The sequence below is a fragment of the Brassica napus genome, chromosome A6 (genome assembly GCF_020379485.1).
Source record: "Brassica napus cultivar Da-Ae chromosome A6, Da-Ae, whole genome shotgun sequence".
NCBI lineage: Eukaryota > Viridiplantae > Streptophyta > Magnoliopsida > Brassicales > Brassicaceae > Brassica > Brassica napus.
Window position 1 is genome coordinate 7887738 of NC_063439.1, and position 19308 is coordinate 7907045.

Consider the following 19308-nt stretch of genomic DNA (forward strand, 5'->3'; position numbering starts at 1 on the left):
TTTCAAGTTTCACTACACAAAACTTCAAATTTGAAGTTTCATATTTTTATTTGCATTTTGGTCCCTACAATCACACATAACCTTTTATGATTCATAAATATTTTCTCGTTTATTGTTTTAATCCTTAAAAAAATTACATCTCATTGTTTACAGATTTTACATAAAATTAAATAAAACTTTAAAATAGGATTTAAAATATTTTAAACTAGATTTAGACAACAATAATATACAAAAGAAACTTAACAAAAAGATTTTAGAAACTACATGAAGACATACCTATTAAAAAAATTTAAATATTACAACAACACTAATAGCCATGTAAATTTGATCCGGAACCTTCAAAATTTTCAAATATTATCCAATTTATTTTGTGTAACTGAAGATGGTTGTTATTGTTTTTGATATCTTTTTCTTGCAATTCTTTCTTGTTCATATCTAATATATTCATGAGTATAAATATCATCAAAAATAAATGAGTCTTTTAGCAATATTTTATGTTTTTCTTTTACTTTCTTGTTTCGATCTAATGTATTTACAAGTATCAATATCATCTGATTTTAACAATTTTTAGCTCGTAATTTACAAAGTAAAATGAGGAGAGTCATTTTTACTTCGAAATGCACTAATAGATCATATATGCATTACGAAAATCATTTTATGGAATAATATGCTATTTTGTTTGAAGTTTAATATTAATTAAGTTATTTTTATTTAAATTTTTATATTGTAAGAATATTTCATTAATTAATATTGTTGTAATATGTTTATATATGTGCTAGTTATTTACAAAAGTTTTATGGATTCAAATTAGTTATGAAAAATATAAGGACCATATTATAAAATATAAATAGTTTTGAAATTGAGTTTGAAGTTTTGCTTTTGGAGAAGAACACCTTTAAACTTCAAATTTAGAGTTTTGGAAACTTCAAAATAGAGTTCCTTTTTGGAGATGCTCTAAAACAAAATCTTAAAACACCAATTAAAATGAAACATCAAAAGAATTATTTCCATCTATGTCTATGTATTTACAACCAGTGTTTAATACTCACTCCGTTCCTTAAAGTTACATATTCTATAGAAAAAGTTTGTTTCAAAAAGATCTATTTTTTATATTTTAATTGCATATTTTATTAACTAATTGCAAACTTCAAAAAACTTAATTGCACTAGTTGAATTTTTATTGGTTTAAAATTATGGAAAAAAAATAAACACAAAAAATATGTAAATTTAATGTGTTTTTATTAAAACGTGCGAAAAATCTAGAATATGTAACTTTAAGGAACGGAGGGAGTATTATCATTTTTGGTCATTTGAAATTTAATAGTGGCTACTATGTCCTACATAATCTGGTAACAATGTTAGATTACGTGTGTTGAATCATTTTCCATTTCATGTTCGACTAGTCATTTGTTTTAATTGGTTAATTTAGTATAGTTTTGTAATAGAACGTCTATGCCAAGAGCAGAAATGTGAAAAGTACGTGATCTTGTTTTTATCTCGTTTCCAAGTGTAGCAACAAAGAAAGAAGTTAGGATACTTAATTAATTTTATTAGAAAACAAATACGTGTGGTTTTGCAACATTGACTTCATGATCAACAGTTCCAACTTCCAAGACAAAGACTTGTGGATAATTTTTGTTTATTTATGAGTTAATGATATTGGAACTCTAATAGAATGATAATAATATGCTAATAATACTCTCTTTCTCTGTTTTTCAATATAAGTCGTTTTACAGAAATTTTTTTGCTCTAAATTATATGTCAATTTCGGTTTTCTATTTAACATTTATTAATAACTAATGTTGTCTGACCAATGATAATATATCTTGTATTTTTCTATTAGTTAAATTGTGGTTAGTTAAATAATTAATGATGTTTTTATTTCAAAAATATAAGAAATTAATAATTTTCTTAATTTATGTGGATAGTTTTAAAACGACTTATATTAAAAAACGGAGGGAGTAGAATAATAATAAGACTAGCAAATATACATTTTGTGAATATATGGGAGAAGATTTAAGGAGGAAAATACGAGTTTGCTTCTTCTTTTTTTTGTTTATAATTTTATATGACACAATCATAGTTGAATCATTACATGTTTGAAAGACCAGTGGTTCCAAAAATATTGCATGTTAATTTTGTTGAGATCCGTAAAGATTTAGTCTCCAGAACTTTAACCGGAGTTATGGACTAAAAACTAACCCTCCGTAAGGGTTTAATACTGCTTTTGGACTATGCATGTGTGTTGGACTTTTGATAATGAGTGTTGGTTCTCAGAACCAAAAAAAATCATTATTATTAAGCCATACAAATGTAGATAAGTTTTCGCTGATAAGTAAAAGTCAAACAGATTATGAAAACTATAGTTAGTTTTTTGGTTTGTACTGACCAATTTTTTTTTATTGAAAACATAGAGAAGATGTACATTAGGAGAGTATTTTTATAAAAAAAATTGAACTGAAACCTCTTGGAAACCAAACCGGATCATGTCGTTGATTACAGAATCATCACACAATCAGAAGAAACTAAGTAACAAACTAAAAGTATGAAGTACTTTAACATCTCTCTCTCTCTCTTTCTATTTATCTAAAACCCAAAGCTACATCGAAGAGAAGTATGAACAAGAAGAAGACAAGAGAGTAAGAAAGATCAATCTACTTATGGACAATTCTGATGGAACAGAGAAGAAAACCCATGAACCATTTGCTTATTGAGCATTGTTGCCAGGAGATTTACTAGCATTTTCCTCTGATGACTTGCTTGGTCCCTGAGACTGAGGTAATCCTGGTCCACCACCACCACTTGAGTTCAACACATTGTCTGGTCCCGAAGCTGCGCTCAGTTTCACTCCCTCTGGTACAAAGCTTCCAACAATGACCTATATATATAAAAACAACAACCAGAACCAAAGTCAAGTCTCTTGAAGGGCTCCGTTAACTAACTCGACGTACAAAGGGTTTGAGAAATGGAGTAAGTAACCTGGAATGGTGATCCAGCTACAAGCATTCCACCAACACGACCCCCCACAGTCTTGAAATCAGGACCAGCCAGAGACACGTTCAAGTTACCAGTTGTGGTCACAGTACCATTACTCTCAGTACTCGAGAAAACACCTGACATAGCAGTGATAACATATGGGCCCTGGATATATAAACACAGCAAAAAAAAAAACAAATCACACACAGTACCTAAACAGAGCTTAAATCAGACCAAAAAGGACATGAAATGTTATACCTCATACTTAACTAATCCAAGACCAAGAGGATTGTTAGATAGCTCCGCAACAGATACATCTCCTAAAGCTGAGAGAACACAGACGTCGCGTGGTTCTTGATTCACAAACGCCAGTAACTTGGCAGCTATGTCCTGAGTGAGTACAATGGAAAGATCATAACTTTTGAACTAAAATCTCTTAAAGGTTCAAGATTTGGCACGTTACCTCTCCAGCATTGATGTTAATGACATGAGCTGTAAACGATCCTTCTTCTCCTCCTGCACACACACAGACATTAACTGTAAGCAGTGATCACAAAAGGGTATCAAGAAAAGAAAGAAAGATGGAGCCTTTTGCCCCGTCGGAAAAAAAAACGACCTCCAGCATTTGCACCCCTGCCGCTATCTCCACCATCAGGAGGAGCGTACTTCCTCGGTCTTCCTCGTCCTCGTTTGAGTTGCCTCCACGGTTGTTGGGTCGCGACGGAGGCGGAGTAAGGCGATCCGTCGGGCATGACCCCTTGCAGAGCTTGAGGCTGGCGCAGAGAGAGAGCCCCGACAGATGAACGGTTGTGCATGGCCTGAGAAGTGGAGGTGTGACCCGCTAACGCCGCGGCGGCGTTGCGGTTCTGCTGTTGTTGGGTTTCTTTAGAATCCATTCGAGAGAGAAAAAGGAAGAAACTTTCTTGGAAAGACTCTGTTTTTGCGAGAAAGTGAAGGTTCTTTGAGCTAACACGAGTGTTCTTCAGATATATATAGTAGTGGTGACTAGTGAGAGACGCTTTTGTATTTTATTTTGATTTAGTTAGAAAAATTAAATTAAATAAATCATTGGCTTAAGTGTTTTCACTTTTCAGGGGATTTATTTTATCGCTTTTCATATTAATGAAATAAATATAAAGATCTGGTTTACCTTTAGGATATAGTTTGTTAATCTGCAGGAGAAGATTCAAGGAAGAAAATAACACAAACATTTATCAAAATTTTATTCAAATAAAAACAAATGCACATGAATTACTAAGAGAATAATGTATGTTTAAATGTGTCAAACTATAAATTTTAGAAGAGAAAATGTATATACTATGTAGAATCCAAACTAATTGATAAACTTAACTTACTAATTTTTAATTCTATGAAATTTATAAAAAAAAAAAAAAAGAAGATAGACCAACATGAATTTCAAACTGATGTTAGTACACAAAGATCCAACTTTATTTTCTGTAAATAAACAGAAATGTAACTTTCAACATCTGATTTCATATGAACTAGCTCCGGTTATACTATCTTACCACTCTGGGAATATGTCCATCCACTCTTCTTCTCACATACATGTCACGAGATTATTCCAATTCACCGGCCATGTGATTTGTAATTAGTTTTGAGGGATAATCAAACAATTTGCTAGTACAAATCATTTATGAAAAAATAATAGCCAATATCAAGAAATACATACACTAATATCATCAACAATCATGTTAGTGAAACATCTAGACAGAATAATCCGGATCAGGTTAAGACTATTCGTTTGCAAGGGAATCGAGAGCTTGCTGTATGGTTTGATTCGAGAGCTAACAGCTAGTTATTTGATTAATTCATTATAGTACTAGCTTATTCTTTAAGACAAACATTCTTTTAAATAAAGAATCACTTGATGTAATCCAGTCTTTTGAATAAGCCATACAAATTTAGATAAGTTTTTCTTTGATAAGTAAAAGTCAGACAGACTATGAAAACTATAGTTAGTTTTTTTCGTTTTGTATTGACCAAATTTTTTATTGAAAACAAGAGATGTAAATTATGAGAAATATTTTTTTATAAAAAAAAATGAACTGAAACCTTCTTGGAAACTAAACCGGATCATTCGTTGATTACAGAATCATCACACAATCAAAAGAAACGAAGTAACAAACTAAAAGTATGAACCCAACCCTACTTTAACATCTCTCTCTTTTTCTGTTTATCTAGCTACATTGAAGAGAAGTATGAACAAGAAGAAGACAAGAGAGTAAGAAAGATCAATCCACTTATGGACAATTCTGATGGAACAAAGAAGTCAACCCCTTAGTGAGAAGGACCCATGAACCATTTACTTATTGAGGATTGTTGCGGTGGAAGATGGTGAGGTGGTTGTGGCGTAGAGTTTCCAAGAGATTTACTAGCATTTGACTCGCTTGGTCCCTGAGACTGAGGTAATCCTGGTCCACCACCACCATCTGAGTTCAACACATGGGCTGATGCTGAATCTGTGCTCAGTTTCACTCCCTCTCGTACAAAGGTTCCAACAATGACCTATATATATATGAACAACCATAACCAAAGTCAGTCTCTTGAAGGTTCCGTTAACCAAACTCGTTATTTGAGAAATGGATCGTAACCTGGACTGGTGATCCAGCTACAAGCATTCCACCAACAAAACCCCCCACAACCGCGAAATCAGGGCCAGCTAGAGACACTTTCAAGTTACCAGTTCTGGTCACAGTACCACCATTACTCTCAGTATTCGAGAAAGTAGCTGACATATGAGTGATAACATATAGGCCCTGCATGCATACATAAACAGAGCTTAAATCAGAGTAAGAAGCAAGTAGTACTACTGCACAAGGACATGAAATGTTATTATACCTCAAGCTTAACAAGTCCAAAAGGATTGTGAGATTGAATCACCGCACTAGATACAGCTCCTGAAACTGAGAGAATACAGACGTCGCGTGGTTCTTGATTCACGAACGCCACTACCTTCATAGCTATGTCCTGAGTGAGTTAGATGATAACTTTTTTTTTAACTAAAAATCTTTTAAAGGTTTAAAGATTTGGTACACACAAGACGAGACACATTACTACCTCTCCAGTATTGACGTTAATGACATGAGCTGTAAGCGGTCCTCCTCCTCCTCCTACAAACATTAACTATAAGCAGCCAGTGATCACAAAAGGGTAATCAAGAAAGATGGAGTCTTTGAATGTTACCTGAAGCTTTGCGCGGCTGCTTAGTACGGGAGCCAAGAGGACGACCTCTGCGTTTAGCAGGTGGGCCAGCATTTGCACCTCCGCCATCATTGACATTGACATTGACATTGACATCAGGAGGAGCGTACTTCCTCGGTCTTCCTCGTCCTCGTTTCTCGATGGAGGCGGAGTAAGGCGATCCGTGGAGCATGACCCCTTGCAGAGGTTGAGGCTTGCGCAGAGAGAGAGCCCCGACAGATGAACGGTTGTGCATGGCCTGAGAAGGGGCGGTGGGACCCGCTAACGCGTCGGCGGCGTTGCGATTCTGCTGCTGTTGGTGGGTTTCGTTAGAATCCATTCGAGAGAGAAAAAGGAAGAAACTTTCTTGGAAAGACTCTGTTTTTTGAGAGAAAGCGAGGGTTTTTTTTAGCAGAGTTCTTCTGATAAATTATATATATATAGTGGTGACTAGCGACTAGTGAGAGACGATTTTGTATTTTGCTTTTTGTTTTATTTTTATTTAGTTAGAAAATTAAATAACTAAATCATTGGTTTTTAGGGGATTTATTTTTATGGGTTTTTATGTTAATTAAATAAATATAAATATCTGATTTAGTTTTAGGATATAGTTTGTGAATGTGCAGGAGAAGATTTAATGAATAAAATAACACAAGAAAAATTATTCAAATAAAAACTAATGCACATGAATTGCTAAAAGAGAATAATGTATGTATATACTTTTCAAACTATAAATTTGAATAAGAGAAAATGTATATACTATGTAGATTCCAAACTACCTGATAAACTTAACTTACTAAATTTTTAATTCTATGCCATTTGAAAAAAAAAAATAGACCAACATGAATGTCAAACTCATGGTAGTACACCCAATATATATTTTCAGCTGAGGACACACACAAAGATCAAACTTTATTTTCTGTAAATGAACAGAAATGTAACTTTCAACATCTGATTTCATATGAACTAGCTCCGGTTGTATTATGATCCCACTCGACCGTATTATATCCATCCACTCTACTTCTCACATAAATGTCACGAGATTATTCCAATTCAACGGCCATGTGATTTGTAATTAGTTTTGAGGTTAATCAATGATATGAGAAAGCATTACACTTTTTTTTTGTCTACGCTAGCGACTATATATAGTGATCTGACTTAATTAGACCAACACGCAGCAAAAGCAGTTGTTAAAAGGTTAAGCCATGCGCATACCTTAAGCAACCGGACACGTTAAACCAGAAGCTGTGAACATAGAGAGAGGTACATGAATATAGAACTATAGAAGAGATGTTGAGACAGCTAACGAATAGTATTAAAGTCCACTTAGTGTGTTATCGTGTGATTCAAGTAACCTAAAATTTCTATTTGGTGATAGGCGGTCTTGTTCAAGAATTTTTTTCCTTCCACTGTTGAGATCAATTCGACTTGGTAGATTGCGTAGTTAGTAGGTGGCCATAAGATGTGTCTGTTCTTGTTAGCAAAACAAGATAAATTGCATTTACCAAGAGCATTTCTCAAACTCACTTCATGGGTCCAAATTTACACGCTGGTAAAACGTGATATCATCAAGCTTGATGATTGCAACGAAATCTCATAACCAACCAAAACAAATCAGAGTATTCGTATTGTGATTCCTTTTGAAGACCAATATTATCAGTCAATCCTAACTATAAAGATCAGTCATTCCCGAAAGGAAACACTTCATCAAAACCTTCCTCGTCATATCACAAGGAAGAACATTGCTTGTCAAACAATTTGCAAATTGCAAGTACAAATCATATATGAAAAATAATAGCCATTATCAAGAAATCCATACACTAGTAAATAGCTAAGGAAACAATTACTTACTTTTAGATGACACATGAAGGTTTACACTTTTAACAATATCACTAACATATTATCATCAACAATCATGTTAATGAAACATCTAGACAGAATAATCCGGATAGTACTATTCGTTTGCAAGAGAATCGAGAGCTTGCTGTATGGTTTGATTCCAGAGCTAATAGCTAGTTATTTGATTAATTCATTATAGTACTAGCTTATTCTTTAAGACAAACATTCTTTTAAACAAAAAATCACTTGGTGTAATCCAGTCTTTTGATTAAGCCATACAAATTTAGATAAGTTTTTCTTTGATAAGTAAAAGTCAGACAGATTATGAAAACTACAGTTAGTTTTTTGTTTTGTATTGACCACATTTTTTAATGAAAACAAGAGAAGATGTACATTATGAGAAATGTTTTTTTTTATAAAAAATGAACTGAAACCTACTTGGAAACTAAACCGGATCATTCGTTGATTACAGAATCATCACACAACCAAAAGAAACTAAGTAACAAACTAAAAGTATGAACTCAACCCTACTTTAACATCTCTCTCTCTCTTAAGAAAGATCAATCTACTTATGGACAATTCTGATGGAACAAAGAAGTCAACCCCTTAGTGAGAACCATTTGCTTATTGAGGATTGTTGCCAGGCCAGAGGGGACGATGGTGAGGTGGTTGTGGCGTAAAGTTTCCAAGAGATGTAGTATCATATTCCTCTGATGACTCGCTTGGTCCCTGAGACTGAGGTAATCCTGGTCCACCACCACCAGTTAAGCTCGATACATTGGCTGGTGCTGAAGCTGAGCTCAGTTTCACTCCCTCTCGTACAAAGGTTCCAACAGTGACCTATATATCAAAAAAACAACACCAGAACCAAAGTCAAGTCTCTTGAAGGGTTCCGTTAACCAAACTCGACGACTATAAAAGGGTTTTGAGAAATGGATCGTAACCTCTACTTGTGAACCAGCTACAAGCATTCCACAAACACAACCGCACACAACCTTGCAATCAGGACCAGCTAGAGACACTCTCAAGTTACCAGTTCTGGTCACAGTAGCACCACCATCATTACTCTCCGTATTCCAGAAAGTACCTGACAAATCAGTGATAACATATAGGCCCTGCACATTATAAACACGGATCACACACAAGACCTAAAGAGAGCTCAAATCAAAGCAGAGAGCAAGAAGGACATGAAATGTTGTTATACCTCATACTTAACAAATCCAAGAGGATTGTCAGATTGAACCACTGCAATAGATACAACTCCTGAAGCTGAGAGAATACAGACTTCGCGTGGTTCTTGCTTCATAAACTCCACTAACTTGATAGCTATGTCCTGGAGTACGTACAATATAGGAAGAGATCATAACTATTTTTAACTAAATTTTCTTAAGAAAGTTCAAGATTTGGTACATACAAGACGAGACACATTACTACCTCTCCAGCATTGACGTTAATGACATGAGCTGTAAGCGGTCCTCCTCCTCCTCCTCCTCCTCCTACTCACACACACACAGACATTAACTGTAAGCAGCCAAAGGGTAATCAAGAAAGGGTAATTAAATGTTACCTGAAGCTTTGCGCGGCTGCTTATCACGGGAGCCAAGAGGACGACCTTTGCGTTTAGCAGGTGGGCCAGCATTTGCGCCTCCGCCGCTATCTCCACCATCATGGACATTGACATTGACATCAGGAGGAGCGTCTCGTTCCTTGATCCCGAGTTGCCTCCAGCGTCGTTCGGCCACGACGGGGTAAGGCGATCCGTCGAGCATGACCGCTTGTCGAGGTTGAGGCTGGCGCAGAGAGAGAGCCCCGACAGATGGACGGTTGTGCATGGCCTGAGAAGGGGCGGTGGGACCCGCTAACGCGTCGGCGGCGTTGCGATTCTGCTGCTGTTGCTGTTGGTGGATTTCTTTGGGATCCATGGAACGTTCGAGAAAGAAGAAGGAAGAAAGTTTCTTGGAGAGAAAGTGAAGGTTTTTTGAGCTCACATGAGTTCTTCAGATATATATATAGCAGTGACTAGTGAGCGATGACGAATTTGTATTTTACTTTTTGTTTTAGTTAGGAAATTAAATAACTAAATCGTTGGTTTAGGGGTTTTCACTTTTCAGGGGATTTATTTTTATGGTTTTTTTTAATGTTAATTAAATAAATATAAAGATCTGATTTAGCTTTAGGATATAGTTTGTGAATGTGCAGGAGAAGATTCAAGGAAGAGAATAACAAAAACATTTTATCAAAATTTTATTCAAATAAAAACAAATGCACATGAATTAATTACTAAGAGAATAATGTGTATATTTTCAAACTAAAAAAATTACTAAGAGAAAATGTACTATGTAGATTTCGAATTAATTAATAAACATAACTTAGTAACTTACTAATTTTTAATTCTACGACATTTAAATAAAGGAGAAAGACCCACATGAATGTCAAACTGATGTTAGTAGACCCAATATAGGCCATGTTCGTTTGCTCACCCAGGTGATCCATCTGGGTGAAGATGCAAATTGATGTTCGTTTTGTGCATTATAATGCTACATCCAGATGGATCACCCAGCTGAATTTTTCAAAACTCATCTCAAATTCTCACCCAAATGAAGGTGAGTCTTGATGGTGCATCTGGATGCAGATGCATCTAGTTCAGTCCAAAATGATAAATGACAAAAATGATCTTTTAAAATCAAAATATTATTTTCAAATAGTAAATTCTATTTTTTGCATATACATTTTTCCACTATAACCAAAAAATGCATTTTCTCGCAAAAACTGAAAAACACACTTTCCTGCCAAAACCGCAAGATGCGGTTTTCCGCAAAAAAACATAAAACACACATTTTCATAAAAACACATGTTTCGGCTAAACCAGTAAAACCGCACTTTTCGACCAAAACCGAAAAAACGCATTTTCCCGCCAAAACCAAAAAACGCATATTCCCGCCAAAACTCCAAAAAGCATTTTCCGGCCAAAACCGCAAAAAGCATTTTCCCGCCAAAACAGGAAAAAAACGCATTTTCTCACCAAAACCGAAAAACACAATTTCCCGCCAAAACCGGAAAACCGAATTTTTCCACCAAAACCGGAAAACGAAAATTTTTCCGCCAAAACCGGTAAACGAAATTTTCCCCGCCAAAACCGGAAAAACGCATTTCCCGCTAAAACCGGAAAAACGCATTTTACCGCCAAAACCGGAAAATGAAAATTTCCCGCCAAAACCGGAAAAATGTATTTTCCCGCCAAAACCGGAAAACGTATTTTCCCGCTAAAACCGGAAAAACGCATTTTCCCGCCAAAACCGGAAAAACGCATTTTCCCGCCAAAACCGAAAAACGAATTTTCCCGCCAAAACCGGAAAACGAATTTTCCCACCAAAACCGGAAAACTCATTTTCCCGCGAAAACCGGAAAAGAGCATTTTTCCCGCCAAAACCGGAAAACTGAATTTTCCCGCCAAAACCGGAAAAATGTATTTTCCCGCCAAAACCAAAAAAATATACTTTTCCGCCAAAACCGCCAAAATGATTTTCCAAGCCAAAGTCGCAAAAAATAACTTTTCCCTCCAAAATCGTGAAAAAATACTTTTCCCGCCAAAACTTCAAAACACACTTTTTCCATCCAAACCGCAAAAACGTATTTTCCGCCAAACCCATAAAACGTATTTTCCGTCAAAACCATAAAAATGCATTTTTCGCGAAAAACACATATTTCCTCAAAAACCGCAAATATATTTTCAGTCAAAACCGTTAAAATGCTATTTTTCCGCCGAAACATTAAAAATTATATTTTAGTCATTTTATTAACAAGTTCACCTGGATGCAGATGGAAGTTAAAAAATGAAAATTAAACGAACATAGTTGCATTCAGATGATTCATCTGGATGCATGGACGAAATGAAGAAACGAATAACACCCAGATGGAGCATCTGGGTAGGACATCTAGATGGACCATCTGGATGCATCTTCCAGATGTACAAACGAACAGGGCCATATACTTTCAGCTGAGGACACACAAAAGATCCAACTTTATTTTCTGTAAATGAACAGAAATGTAACTTTCAACATCTGATTTCATATGTACTACTAGCTCCGGTTATATTATGATCCCACTTGACCGTGTTATACATACCCATCCACTCTTCTTCTCACATACCTGTCACGAGATCTAATTCCAATTCACCGCTATGTGATCTGTAATTAGTTTCGGGGTTAATCAATAAGATGAGAAAGCACAACACTCCCCTTCTTTATGTCTAGGCTAGCGACTAAAGTGATCTGACTTAAAGCTTTTTATCATCTGCAGACAAATATTGGGCCCTTAACAAACAAAATTCGGGGGGGGAAGACAAAAGAATCATAATCGAAATAATGTTCCAAAAATTGCAAAAAAAAAAATTGTAAACATATATATATATATATCTCCAAAGTAAAATTCTGGATTCAAAAGTTCCAAAGATAGACGGAGCAATCATAAAGCGTAGGAGAAAGCTCATCATCATCATCATCAAACCCGGGGAACAACCCGAAATCCGAAGCGAAGTTACCCGACCCAACCGTCGGAAGCACACTCTCCACCAACTCCGACTCTTGCTCTTCCTCCTTCTCCACATTCTCTTCCGCGTTAGCAAACCTCGCAGCCGCTTCTCGGATCTCCGTTCGCGACATATCTTGCCCGCCGGCGATAACCGGAGGATTATCCGGGAAATTGAAATTCGCGCCGCTTCCTCGGAGGCAGAAGAGAGCAGCGTCGAAGGCACGCGCCGCCTTCTCGGGGGTGTCGTAAGATCCCAACCAAATACGTTCTCTGCTGTTGGGAAGTCTGATCTCCGATACCCATTTCCCCCATCTCCTCTTCCTCACCCCTTTGTACTTTGACTGCTTCGACGACGATGATGACGATGATGATTCCTCCATCACCAAAACCAAAATCGGTTCGATTCGGTACGGTAGGGTACGATTCTTTTTTATGGTTTAGTGAGTCTTCTTCAGATTTGGATTGATAAGTATAATTTACCGCTTTAAGTTTATATGTATGTATACGACGAGTGAGCGAAGAGTGAGTTTTTTGACTTTTTGGCGCGTGAAGAAGATGAGAGTCAAACTCAATTGTCAAAGAGAGCTCAGCGCGTCTGTTTTACTTATTACCGGTCTAATAAAACGTCGCCAATTTTCAGGGGAATTGCCACGTGGCGGATATATGAACAAGCAAGTCACTCTCACGCGGGTAAACTCAGCTGAAACTCTGAGACTGCTTTTCCTTGTCCTTGTTTCCCACGTGATCAAATCTTTTGTTTTGGTTTCTTCTACTTCAGGGTTGAACATTTCTCTGAGTAGCAGAGAGAGAGAGAGAGAGAGAGAGAGAGAGAGAGAGGAGCAAAGGATAATAATTACTGAATACGATGATTGTTTTAGTTACATTACATTAAAGTATCTGTAGAGAGACTTTTAAGTAGACTTTGTCCTTAGTTCACAGGTTGCATAAAATAAGGAAACAAGAGAAAGACAACAACAACATTAAAGTTAGAATGAAAAATCAAATCACTGTCCTATAAAAATCTATATATACCTCTTGCAGCATCCTTCCTTTTCTTCTTCTCAGTTTTGTTGTTTGCAGTACATACACACACAAAAAAAAGCTGTACTATCTGCATCTTTTTGATGTATTTGCATCTTTTTCTTCTCTACCTGTTGAATGAAGCTGCAGCAGATGTGTCTTCGTAGTGTACTTTCCAAGCATTTCCGCTGTCTGTTTCACTGCACGCTTGGTTTGTGGTTGGGATAGCTGCAAGGTCTCCGTCTAAGCTCATTTGCTGCACTTCTGCTGATGACAGTATCTTTATGTTTTGCACGCAGTTCACAAATTCCCTGAAGAAATAGAAAACAGACAAGAATAATCAGAATGTCTGAAATATTTTTGACTGATTCAGAGAGAGTTTGGTCTGGAACTTACTCCCAAGGATCATCACCAACAAGCAATATATCGTTTTCATGATCTGTGTAGACGAGTTTCCAGTCAGAGATTTGTGGGTCCTCAAGCTGTCCTTCGATGCCAAACATTCTCGCCAAGTCATTCCTGAGCTCCTCGTAGCCGCTATAACGGGTAACATCTATTGATCTTCCCACTGACCCTCGTTTTTGAACCTATAATTTTTTGCGTTACAAAACACTCAGTTGCAACTAGAATAGATCTTTGATTTGAGAGTGAGAGAAAGTGTTCTAACCTTTGTATATGTTCGCATTCGTTGAGCCTGATTGGGCCAGATTCCACCGTTCATAATCCCTGAATCGTTGATGCCACCTATCTCATTTGAACCTCCGGACTTAAAGGGAATGCTGGGAATACCAAATGACTGAGAAGCACTGGATAGCTCTGTCTCGATGTCTCTTGGCGCATTGCCATAGTTTGGTACTACTAAGTTCTGAAAGTCCTTTTGAGAATAGAGAGCATCAGGATTCACAGCTTCGAGATTACCAGCGAAAGCTAAGTTGTTTCTTGGATGCTGAGATTGTTGGAGGTCTCCATCAAAACCGAATGATGGTAATGGGAAAGTCTGTTGCTGCTGCTGTCCAGGGCCAACAACAACGTCAGGACAGTATGTTGTTCCCGCTGTGGTTACATCGATTTGATCTGTTACTGCGCCTTTAAACTTGTACTGTTCACCAGCGCTCTTCAGATTCACCATACCTTGTTGGACTGGATCAGATGCAGGTACAGATACTGCTTGTCCTTGTTGTTGATTTCTGCTCAGGAAGTTTGTCGGTGAAACATTATCATGTCCGGTGTTATTAGCGGATGGAGAGGTTGAACAAGAAGGAGCTTCTCCATCTATGTGACCAGATTGTGATCTTACAATAGGCTTGTTATTATTCATGTATCCTTGTTGCTGATGATGACTCGCCTGAATCTGTGGAGGCTGCATGAAGCCGTTATTATTACTCTGTGGCAAGGGCTGTTGATTCTGAGACGACAGAAGCTGTTGCAGTTGATGGCTTTGTGTCTGTTGCAACGACGATAACTGTGGCTGTAAGGACGAGCTTCCCGGAGGAGGAGTTGACTGCTGCTGTTGCTGTAGTTTCTGTAGTAGCTGCATCTGAAGCTGTTGTGAGGGGTTTGGTTTTGATTGTTGTTGTTGCATCTGGAGTTGCTGAGGATTTTGTTGTAGTGAATGCATAGACGACTGTTCCTGCTGGTTTCTCAATAACTGGGTACTGTTGTGCAACTCCAGTTGCTGCTGAAACTGCAATTCTTGCGCTGTCATTTGAGACGAGCCTTTATTCCCAGCGGAGACTATGTTCTGATGGGTCATTTTAGCACCGTTAGAGAGCATTGACTGCTGCTGAAGCTGAGACTGAGTAAAACCAGCAGACTGATTCTGACAAGAGACTTGGTTAGAAACAACACTCACGCCATTGTTTACAGAACCTGTGTTATAACCCCCTTGCTGCTGATGCTGATGATGTTGCTGCTGCAGCTGTTGATGTGACATCTGTACTTGTTGCTGCATCTGTTGTTGTTGTTGTTGTTGAGATTGCACCATGGCTGGTTGTGCTTGCATCTGTTGACTGATATGGCTAACCATGTTCGGTTTGTTGAACTGAGTATTCGCCGGAGAGAGGTTTGGGGTTTGGAAGTTCAACAGCTTTGAATGGTCGTTGGGAGCAAAATTGTTAGGTAGGTTATAAGACGACGGTAGCTGAGTAGTAGCAGCAGCACCAGCGGACAATGGGTTGTTCTGCTGCATACTCATCCACTGAACCAGGCTTAAACCAGGAAACATCGAACTCTGAGCGTCTTTCATCCCAAACTCTTCTCCCATCCAAGGCATTGCTCTTTTGAAAGCGTTCTCCATGTCCAACTCATCATCTGCAACATAAAAACTCAATGAGAGTGTCTGAGAGATAGATGAAAGTATACATTTGGAAGTGAGCTTTACCTGGCATCCCTGGTTGTCTCGGGTACTTAGGTCTGAAAAATGGAGGAGGGCATATGTAAAACGGAGTTATAACAGGTTCAATCTCCCAGATGGAGACTCGGCTTGGCCTATCTCCAGCCGTTGATTCATCCCACCCCACCTGAAGGTTACGCCATTGGGAGCCTTTCCATCTGACAGGGTCAAGATCACTAATACCGGTGACTGTACCCATGTATCTCCGAACCCCACAGTCCTCTGTCTCAAACATCATCCGGAATCTCATGCCAAGAGATACCTGAGCGTACAACGCTTTGTTGTACTTGGCTAGAGGAACTACAAACTCTGAAGGACTCGCTCTTGGGTTGAAGAAGATGGTGAAAGGGCTGCTGTTGGCATTGGCATGAGCTGCAGCTGCTAGAATCCCAATGTGCATACTGTCGCTGGATATGACCGATGAGGAAAGAGTCGGCGTTTGTCTGTTTGCACGTCTTATACCCAACGTCAGCTGTGATTTCTCATCCCTGCAACACAGTTTAAAACCTCTAATGAGAAAAATAAAGTCCATTTTCTGCTTAGTGTTAGTATGAACTCGTATACCTTACAAACAAAACTGAATCCCCAGCGAATAGTCTCTTTGTGCTGACAAAAACGCTCCAACCAGTGGTAAGCAAGTGTCTTTTTGGTTGGCCTGAGATCAGATTACAGCAAAGGAAACAAATCAGACTTGAAGTTTTGACAGTATAAACCAATCTTGAGATGATTTATACCTCGATAGATATGTCTAAAGGTCCATGTTGTATCATGTAAATCTTTAGCTACAATCTCTTGTGCAGGGGGTTGCATTGAGAAATCCTGTTTGAAGCATCCTCAGAAGTTTTAGCAAAAAAAAATGAAACAAAACAGTTTGAGAGATGCTTTGATCAGAACAGAGAGACATACAAGAGGAGGGAATATTTTCTCAGCAGCACGACGTGGTACAGAGAATCCACCGTGAGTGCTGGTGTCACTCGCTGTCAGTGTCTTGCAGAAAAACTCAGTAGGTTGTCTGTTTATCTTCAGACCCATATCAGACGCTAGGAGTGCTTCTCTGTCATACTGAACACACATTTTGAGTGATCAAGCAAGGTTAACTTTTAAAGTTTTTTTAAATCTTAACCGAGACATCACAGGTTAAAAAGTGATGGAGGGTGAAGATTCAGACCTTACTAACAGGTTGAAGAGTCATTTGTGCATAGACTTCATCGGTCTCGGTATCAGCCTGATTCAGATCATGATTAGTTCTTCTCCTTTCTTTGATTTTGATTCACAAGTTTTTAGACAAAAGAGGGGCTTACATGTAAAGTAACACTATGAAGCAAGCAAATGAGCTTAGAAGGAAGATTTGGGTAGTTTGGTATAAAATCAGTTTGCTTCTGCATAGATGCTGCAACCTGAAAAAAGAGTCCATTGGTCATACATATATATATCATTATTACTTGGATCAATTGTTTCAAACGCTAAAGAATTGCGTTTGGAACCATACTTGCTCGCTATGTCCTTGAGGGAAGTAAACAACAAGACTTCCGACAGGAGGCAATGAAACAAGAGGGCCAGCACAAGCGTGCCATAGCTGAGAATTGATTGCTTTCTTCTCTCCTGTTCATCACACCCAACCAAAAAAAACAGCAATTTTTTAAAAAAAAATGTTTTGCGTATATTCAATGTAAAAGTCTGAAGCTTTAATCAAAAAATTTGCGGCATTTATGTAACAACAACCACTGTATTAAATACAGTGAAACGAACTCGATTTGTGCCTTTCTGCTGACTAACTCCATAATAGAATCCAATTTTTGAAGAGATGAAATGCAGAAACTTTGATGAACTCCAAATCCAGAAAGCTTGAGAATGATTAAAAGGGTCGTACCTTCTGCTGGATTGGGATGAAATCCATTAGATGGAGCCTTCATGGTTGCCCAAAAAAAGAAAATAAATTGTCTTTTCTTCTTCTTTTGTTGTTTCAAGGAAACAGAGTTCTTCAACAAATCTGTATTTGCTCTAAAAAGGGGTAGAAAGAGAAGAGAGCACAAGAAGAAGAAACTAAATAATGATTTTCAAACAAAGGATCATTCTTCTGCTAAATACTTCACTTTGAGCAAAGATTTAAGCTCTTAAAAAGCTTTTAAAACCTTTCTTTTTGGGTGTTTTTCAGATTCTCAAGTGTTTTCTTTTCTTTCTTTCTTTTTGTTTTTGTTTTCGTTTTTTTTTTTTTTTTTGCGATTTGAGATTTTAAGCCGATTGGGATCGGATACATGCGGAAAGATGAAATCTTTTCTTATGCCCTTTGACGTGGCACCCCCCACTTGATGTCTTCCTCTTCTCGGTCCCATCTTTTTTTATTTTCTTACTAATCATTTTTTTATTTTTATTTTATCTTCTTCAGATTTTAATTAATGTTGTTGGATAGTCCACGGTTTTATAAAAATCTGTTAATTTTCCCTCTTTCGATTTACAACTGTAATTTTCAGTATATTTTAATGATGTGGAAATTTGTAGTGCAGGATGTATTTTTGTATGTCGGATTAAAACATGAGAAGCTTCAATACATTTAGAGATCGTGTTAAAGTATCTAGTAACAGGATATGTTTGATAAAACTGAGGATTAGGTTCGGCGGATCGAGAAATGTAAGCCGAATCAAGTAAACTTTTAATATTAAATAATCAAACCGTAAACAAATATAAACTCTTTTTTAGAAGAAAAGATGTCCCACTTTTTCTTCATACACAGATTCTTTGTTACTAAATAACTAATAAATTTTTTACCACAAATAAATAACTAATAGAAAGAAAAGTTTCACCAAATAAAATGTTTTTTATTATTATTAAACGAAAAAGACCTTAAAGCTCATCTCATATTTTGTTATTTGTCATAAATTGTAATGTGTATCTATACATATAATCACTGTTTTTTTTTGAACAACACATATAATCACTGTTTATTTATATGGATTGGTCCAAAATGAGACATGAGCCGTGTTCTTTTGATAGCCGCTCCTAACTAGCGGTAGCGGCAAAGAATTCAACGTCACAAAGACAAGATGAACAATTTTGTAAGTGATTTTGATTATCACAGCTTGCCGCAGCGGCTGAAAAAGGTGATGCGACTGTCGCCTATATTTACAGCGTCCAATTTCGTTATCGCGTCTTGCCGCTGCGTCTCAGTTTTGTGTATCAGAAATTTCAGTAGCGGCCATTTTAGTCTTCGGTTCCGTCAAGTTTGGCTCCGTCGTAGTCTGTTTTTTCTGACGCTGACGCTGCGATCAGCGTTCATGAAAAGAACAGAGCTATGTCCGTATAATGCGAGAAAAAGAACGAGTCATGAACCAACCTTGTAATTAATTATTTAT

The 19308-nt window shown here is 37.2% G+C and overlaps 5 protein-coding genes across 5 annotated transcripts; all 5 read right to left on the reverse strand.

Annotated features, from left to right (window-relative positions):
• Positions 1–871: 871 nt before the first annotated feature.
• On the reverse strand, positions 872–3872 carry LOC111198852 (AT-hook motif nuclear-localized protein 13). The gene is made up of 5 exons (XM_048781514.1): positions 3593–3872; positions 3440–3492; positions 3235–3366; positions 2980–3141; positions 872–2878 (listed from the first exon to the last, which is right to left on the reverse strand). Exons 1-5 carry the CDS (start codon positions 3870–3872, stop codon positions 2708–2710), a joined length of 798 nt encoding a protein of 265 aa, XP_048637471.1. The 3' UTR covers positions 872–2707.
• A 981-nt stretch (positions 3873–4853) lies between these two features.
• LOC111198853 (AT-hook motif nuclear-localized protein 13-like) lies at positions 4854–7948 on the reverse strand. Its single transcript, XM_022688194.2, has 5 exons — positions 6181–7948; positions 6055–6107; positions 5836–5964; positions 5589–5753; positions 4854–5502 (listed from the first exon to the last, which is right to left on the reverse strand). The coding sequence occupies exons 1-5, from the start codon at positions 6515–6517 to the stop codon at positions 5275–5277; spliced, it is 912 nt and encodes a 303-aa protein (XP_022543915.2). The 5' UTR covers positions 6518–7948; the 3' UTR covers positions 4854–5274.
• A 280-nt stretch (positions 7949–8228) lies between these two features.
• LOC106349915 (AT-hook motif nuclear-localized protein 13) lies at positions 8229–10452 on the reverse strand. Its single transcript, XM_013789871.3, has 5 exons — positions 9584–10452; positions 9451–9512; positions 9221–9349; positions 8961–9131; positions 8229–8856 (listed from the first exon to the last, which is right to left on the reverse strand). The coding sequence occupies exons 1-5, from the start codon at positions 9936–9938 to the stop codon at positions 8641–8643; spliced, it is 933 nt and encodes a 310-aa protein (XP_013645325.1). The 5' UTR covers positions 9939–10452; the 3' UTR covers positions 8229–8640.
• A 1826-nt stretch (positions 10453–12278) lies between these two features.
• Positions 12279–13021, reverse strand: LOC106351461 (ethylene-responsive transcription factor ERF017-like). The gene has a single exon (XM_013791258.3). The coding sequence runs from the start codon at positions 12924–12926 to the stop codon at positions 12453–12455; it is 474 nt and encodes a 157-aa protein (XP_013646712.2). The 5' UTR covers positions 12927–13021; the 3' UTR covers positions 12279–12452.
• Positions 13022–13383: 362 nt separating this feature from the next.
• LOC106346979 (auxin response factor 19) lies at positions 13384–18171 on the reverse strand. The gene is made up of 11 exons (XM_013786463.3): positions 17829–18171; positions 17448–17560; positions 17260–17355; positions 17127–17183; positions 16865–17020; positions 16693–16777; positions 16523–16613; positions 15947–16446; positions 14234–15876; positions 13963–14153; positions 13384–13877 (listed from the first exon to the last, which is right to left on the reverse strand). The coding sequence occupies exons 1-11, from the start codon at positions 17869–17871 to the stop codon at positions 13694–13696; spliced, it is 3159 nt and encodes a 1052-aa protein (XP_013641917.2). The 5' UTR covers positions 17872–18171; the 3' UTR covers positions 13384–13693.
• Positions 18172–19308: the final 1137 nt, after the last annotated feature.

Bases quoted from the DNA above. Each gene is read 5' to 3' on its own strand.
- LOC111198852 (XM_048781514.1), bottom strand. From the start codon at position 3,872: ATGGATTCTAAAGAAACCCAACAACAGCAGAACCGCAACGCCGCCGCG. The intron at 3,493-3,592 runs GTCGTTTTTTTT...GTGTGTGTGCAG, and splicing joins CAGGGGTGCAAATGCTGGAG to GAGGAGAAGAAGGATCGTTT. The intron at 2,879-2,979 runs GTTACTTACTCC...TTATATATATAG, and splicing joins TAGCTGGATCACCATTCCAG to GTCATTGTTGGAAGCTTTGT.
- LOC106349915 (XM_013789871.3), bottom strand. From the start codon at position 9,938: ATGGATCCCAAAGAAATCCACCAACAGCAACAGCAGCAGAATCGCAAC. The intron at 9,132-9,220 runs GTATAACAACAT...TATAATGTGCAG, and splicing joins TTGGATTTGTTAAGTATGAG to GGCCTATATGTTATCACTGA. The intron at 8,857-8,960 runs GTTACGATCCAT...TTTGATATATAG, and splicing joins TAGCTGGTTCACAAGTAGAG to GTCACTGTTGGAACCTTTGT.
- LOC111198853 (XM_022688194.2), bottom strand. From the start codon at position 6,517: ATGGATTCTAACGAAACCCACCAACAGCAGCAGAATCGCAACGCCGCC. The intron at 6,108-6,180 runs GTAACATTCAAA...TAATGTTTGTAG, and splicing joins GCAGCCGCGCAAAGCTTCAG to GAGGAGGAGGAGGACCGCTT. The intron at 5,503-5,588 runs GTTACGATCCAT...ATATATATATAG, and splicing joins TAGCTGGATCACCAGTCCAG to GTCATTGTTGGAACCTTTGT.
- LOC106351461 (XM_013791258.3), bottom strand. From the start codon at position 12,926: ATGGAGGAATCATCATCGTCATCATCGTCGTCGAAGCAGTCAAAGTAC.
- LOC106346979 (XM_013786463.3), bottom strand. From the start codon at position 17,871: ATGAAGGCTCCATCTAATGGATTTCATCCCAATCCAGCAGAAG. The intron at 17,184-17,259 runs GTAAGCCCCTCT...GATCTGAATCAG, and splicing joins TTCATAGTGTTACTTTACAT to GCTGATACCGAGACCGATGA. The intron at 16,614-16,692 runs GTATAAATCATC...ATCTGATCTCAG, and splicing joins CTTTAGACATATCTATCGAG to GCCAACCAAAAAGACACTTG.